The sequence below is a fragment of the Branchiostoma floridae genome, chromosome 9 (genome assembly GCF_000003815.2).
Source record: "Branchiostoma floridae strain S238N-H82 chromosome 9, Bfl_VNyyK, whole genome shotgun sequence".
In the NCBI taxonomy this organism is placed as follows: Eukaryota; Metazoa; Chordata; class Leptocardii; order Amphioxiformes; family Branchiostomatidae; genus Branchiostoma; species Branchiostoma floridae.
In genome coordinates, this window is record NC_049987.1 from 17,899,358 (window position 1) to 17,905,229 (window position 5,872).

Consider the following 5,872-nt stretch of genomic DNA (forward strand, 5'->3'; position numbering starts at 1 on the left):
TCTGAACTTGTTAGGGACGCCCACGTGTGCCTGAGGCACCGGATAGGCCACTTGCCACCTCAGGGTTTTGACCTTTTGGTTGTTAGACTCCTTTTCTGTGAAGGAGCTTCCCTGGAGCTTTGTCAAGGGATTACAGTGTACAGAAACGCTGCGCTAACCTGGATTTGTTCTCATCCTAGTCCCAGGAAGGTCAAGGTTGTCTACTGCTTATGGATTTATGAATGTACAAACTTTAAGACCAGTCCACGAGTCGACCTTTGCTGCTTTTCAGAAGATTTACTGTTTCGATCAAGGACCTTAGTATTGGCAATACGAGAAGAAAGAATGTCTGTCATATTTTCATGATGCCAGGATGATGCAATGCTTTTTACAGTGGATGAAACCGGGTATTTGGTTTCTTTTGAAGATTTTGTTTAGACTCGAAGGGTGAAGTCAGGTGAAATTGTTCAGGTTGTGATGAGGGTTGGTAACCTTTACTCATTCCTGAAATTCAAAAACAAAACCGGTACTTCATAATGTGGATCGAGGAATATGTCAACGATTATTTTCAATGTTGAGTACTGACTCTAGCGGATTTCATGCTAACTGCAGGTAACAAAACATTATGTTCGGTTTGTGAAGCAAATGGAATAATGTAGCACTATTATGTTAAATTCGCAATGTAAAATGTATTCGTTCTTTTAAACAAGGGTAACCAAACATCTTTCTTCAGTATCCAGTACCGTAGCCCATAAAGCTTAAGTTGCTCCACGAGCCTTGTTTTGTTGTGAACTTTAAGTAAATACAAGAAACATATATATAACTAGAGTTCGGCGATCTCATACCTTCATGAATATTTAGAGCTTTTGTTAATTTCATGCAAATGACTTAACATTAACATGATTTATGCAGGGTGCTGTTCTTCATTGAATAACGTACAGTACACAGGTCACAAGTAAAATTCCCAATTCAGATCATTAATCATTAAGTTGTTTTGCAAATTTTGCATAGATTATGCAAATAAGTTCTTCATTTGCATATTTGATATCTGCATATGTTCCACCGATTATAATTAACAAGTGTTACATTCATCGAAGTCCAGTTATTGCAAACAATGGAATTATACAATTTCCTCATTACTTATGCAAATTAAGTCCTCATTTGCAAAAAATGCATATCATTATGAACATCTTTGCCCAAGCTACCTGCATACCTAAAATGCAGGCAATCCTAATCTCCAAGCAGATCCTACGGTGCCATAAGATAGTATCAAAGCTGGCCAAGGAGTGTAGCCGGCTAAGGGAGTCAAACGGGCAGTTTGATACTATACATTACGCACCGTGGATCTGGTTGGAGATTAGGCAATCCGTCGTTCCTTTCTGCAGTTATCCTCTTTGGAGTGTCTTGACAAAAAACGCCCCTGCAGTTCCACAATTAAATGTTAGGAGGCTGAAACTTGCCCCACTTTTTCATGGCGCTAAATGCTATCTACCACTCAAATGTCACGACCATATGACGTCCGGGACAAGAGATACATTGAAAAACTGCTATGATAGAATATTCTCATTAATTATGGAAATGTACTCCTATTTTGCATTATTAGTATCTTATCTTGTACAACATTGTCTAAGGTACCTACATATTAAAAATCATGAAAATCCGTTGTTCCCTTCTTGAGTTATCCTCGTCAGAAGTTTTTGACAAAATGCCCCTGCTATCCCCAAACTAGACGCTAGGGGGCCCAAACGTATGTCATTTCTTCCTGAGCACAAGAGATATCTAACAACACAAAATCGTCACCGTATCATGTTCACAGGGTAAAATATAACCTCCATGACATTTCATGGAGGTAAATATATATAAGTGTATATTCATGAATTTGTAGACGGAAATGTGACATGTTGAAGAAATCTTGTCTCAATTTACCCTAAATGGTCTGTTAACTTTTTTTAATAAAAATGAAGCAAGAAAAAGAAATCTTTATTAAACTCTTTAATCAGAAAACGTAGTCATCATACAGCTCTTTTCTAACAAAAATCACGCCCTAATATTGAGTAAATGGATCAGATGCTTTCCAGATCTTTTCAATGAGTCGTAAACGAAAAACTTCGTTCTTCTGTTCCATGACCTTGTTTTCAAGGACGGTTACGGTTTGAGACAGGGAGACAGGTGACCGCTCCTTCGTCACACTGGCACGATATCGTGATGCCGTCGAAGTTGAGGTCCCATGATGCTCCGTCGTAGTAGTCCTGTCCCATGTATGTACAGGACGCTGTGGAAGTGAAAAATTCAATACCATTACTGTTCTTTCGTGAATAGTTTCATATAGAAAATATTAAAACAAATGAAAGGTTGCGACTTAAATTATATAAGCTGATAGATGAATTATCTGTAAATATGTGTTTTTGTAACAAAAAGAGGCAATACGCAGACATTGTTAACACGAGCTGACATGCGTCTTCAAATCGCCAACATGGCGGACGCTGGATGATGTAATGATCACGTGATCATTCATATGTCATGATCACATGAGTGCGAATGACAAACTACTGTGACACGACTGGTGCCGTACTTCACGCTAAACATTTATAACCATGCTTGCATAGTGACTTGGTGGTCTCATTCCTGTATTACTCCGAGTATGTAGGTACAAAGAGTCCGTGCCCCAAAAAATGATTTGGAGTCAAAAGCTTGTGTTTAGGTGGATGATGAATTCCCTTTCATCGCCCCCATTTGATATCAGAAGGATTTGAGATGAAAGCTAGTATATTACTGCTATGATCATGCCGGAAAGTTTCGTAATGCCATCGATTTGCGGACGTGTACGTTCCTTTGTTTTGAGTGCTGCGACCAGGCCTTTCTCTGCTCAAAAGGCTCTCGGGCGGCTATCGGGTACTCGCAGTTTGAAATCCGATAACTAAAGTTGAGTTGGCTAGATGTGGGTGTCATTTTTTTTATTGCTCGACGAAATAGTGCACTTGCAATAGAAAGCAAAACATCTCCAGAAATACTGTTTTTTAATTGGATTTGCGGGCATAGAAGTTGTGTGATTTAATCTGTATTCCTATGGGACGGCGAAATTGTGTAATGAGACATGGTACGAGTCTTTTTAACAAACCAATATGGCGGACGTTGAATGACGTCATGGTCACGTGAGTTACTTTGAATACTCACTTGACATGACCGGTGCTATCGGCACCCTGTTGGTGGATGTTATCTGCCCGTTGGTACAGTAGTACTCCACACGGTAGGCTCCCTCAAACACGTCCCAGCGGCTTCCGTCTTCAAAGAAGAACCCCATGTGATAGCAGGCACCTGAAAAGACAAAGAGTTGATATGTAGGCGCTAGCGACGATCACCTTGAAATGGTAGTACTAGAATCTCAGCTTTATGAACTTCTCTCTATCTTCCGACAACGACATTTTGCAGGCTACCATATTGAAACTTGGTAGACTGCAAAGTGTCTTTGCTACATTTAACCCTGCCATGATAATACATATATTACCAATGTCTTTTGGTTCCTTTCATATCAGATGGTATTGCTCAAGGGAAATATCTACTTATCAAATGACCAGTAAGATTCAGTTACATAAAGCTGACGTCATAATTGTTTTTCTTCTGGAAATCACTTTCTTCTTACGTCATTTTCGACCTCGTGATGTCGGTCAATTTCTCTTCTTATACCCCTGTCACATCAGCCACGATCTTCGGGCGTATCGATGGAAGGTCGGCCATATTTAAGATTAACAGAGATTTCGCATATTTTTTACCTGAAAACCGTCCCTTTCACATATTACAAGTACAGACTCGTCGCCCGATCGATTTTCGCCAAATGTGACAGCGATATTACCGAAACCAAGGTCGTTATACCCCCCTCACATTAGGCGCGATTCGATCGGACGACGAGTCTGCGAGCTCTAATTTACGAGGAGGCATGACCCTGATGCCGACGAAGAAATGGCAGAGTCCCCCCCTTCCCGTCAGAGTCATACCTCCTCGTAATTTAGAGCTCGCAGACTCGTCGTCCAATCGAATCGCTCCTAATGTGAGGGGGGTATAAGAAAGTATCCTCAGGTAAATTTGGCAAGAAAATGAACTTCGATATCAATAGGATAACCAATGCGTTACCAGGTGCTGGAGGCACAGGAGTGGTTGTAGTCGTTGTAGCAGGCTCAGGGGTGGTGGTCGTGGTTGTAGTGGGTTGAGGGGTGGTGGTTGTAGTCGTGGTGGGTTCGGGAGTGGTGGTTGTAGTAGTCGTTGGCGCAGGAGTTGTAGTAGTCGTTGTAGTGGGCTGCGGGGTTGTGGTGGCCGCTTCAGTAGTATCCAGACCCCAAGTGTCACCAACCTATACGGAAATGCATTTTTTAATGTCATAACTTTTGATAATTTCACTAGCTTACGTGAACGGTGCAAAAATATAATTTGATCAATGATTTCGAAGATAAATACCCAAAATCACGTTTAAACCCAGTAGGTAAATTAAATAGTGCATTTCCATTTTACTTGTCCAACGTTATGCATCTGGATATATACATAATTGTTTATGTATGGGTCACACAGGTAAATAACATTATGTAGGCTTTATATTCGCATTATAGGTACTTAAAAATAAAGTATGATATGTGTTTAGGATTGACGGGACGAACTTATTAGTTGGAGTACTTAAACGGTAGTTCACATTTACCCGTGGGGTAAAACTATATCGGATTCCGTTTTTTTTAAGTAGAGTATTCAGGGTTGACAAGTGAACGAACGGTTTTTTTTCTGGACAAGTTTACAAATTTTCAAAATAAAGTAGTTTGATATCACCATTAACAAGCATGAATGTCGGACACTTCGGCACATGGACACTTCGGCCCCCTGGCAATCAGGACATTTCGGCCCAAGCCGAGGACACTTCGGCCCCAAGCCGAGGACACTTCGGCCCGGGTCCAGTCCACGATAGTTATGTAGGCTGTTTCAGATGTAACTGTGGTAGGTAAATGTGTTTGCTATGTTTCAAGACTTATTTATTTGTTTCAAGACTTAATGCTCGATATGTTTTATCGTTGCGTTTCACATAGCTTTTCGATAAATTTGTACATTGCATAGCATGCCCACGCACATAAGAACTAGCGGGGCCGAAGTGTCCTCTGAGCCTGGGCCGGAGTGTCCTCGGCTTGGGGCCGAAGTGTCCATGTGCCGAACTGTCCTGATACCACAAGCATTGCCCTCCCAACGCACCTTTCTGCAGAGTCCACAGAAATGATGACAGTTGTCCTGGACGTACAGCTCCTTACAAGCCGAAACGTCTGGCCATCCCGGGTTGGCACCGCAGAGTGGACTAGCGTTGCCGCAAGGTTCTGGAAATATGCATATTAAAAGAGAAAACGATTACGCCACAAATTATAAAATTCATTTCAACCCGGTATTTATCATCCTGCTTCAACACCTAGTATAAAAACTGCATATCAATGGAATGTATGGATTGTTATGTTATGTATTCCAAAGCCCGAGAGTCACTTGCCACACAAAATCGTATGCATCGTATGATACAGCAAGTCTTAAAGTTAACCGACAATGCTACAGACAGCTCCCTGAGGGATCATACTTGAACTGGCCATTTGCATTCTTACTCTTGTAGTCACGTTACCAATAAATTGGATGTTTGCAAAGTTACGCAATCACGTTACTCAATTTCTTTGTTTTTCCGTGTTACTAGATATTTTAAAAAATTATGATCTTTAAAATGTTAAAAACTAGTAAACAGTAGTCTGCAGAACTGACTAATGGTAATTTGGCTGATGACCAATGGTTATGACAGAGCCTTACCATAGCATGTGTTTACACAATTTTTCGCTGGTTGGTGTTAATGACCCCCTCCCCTAGGGCGGCGGAAATTGTAGGACCGGCC

The 5,872-nt window shown here is 41.1% G+C and overlaps 1 protein-coding gene across 1 annotated transcript in view; it reads right to left on the reverse strand.

Moving 5' to 3' along the window:
• Positions 1-2,114: 2,114 nt before the first annotated feature.
• Positions 2,115-5,872, reverse strand: part of LOC118422244 (multiple epidermal growth factor-like domains protein 6) — a gene marked incomplete in the record, with an annotated part of 29,821 nt that continues 26,063 nt past the window's right edge. Inside the window, 4 exon segments of the mRNA XM_035829762.1 lie at positions 2,115-2,251; positions 3,154-3,294; positions 4,108-4,324; positions 5,203-5,295. Of these exon segments, the coding sequence (XP_035685655.1) occupies positions 2,115-2,251; positions 3,154-3,294; positions 4,108-4,324; positions 5,203-5,295 (588 nt within the window).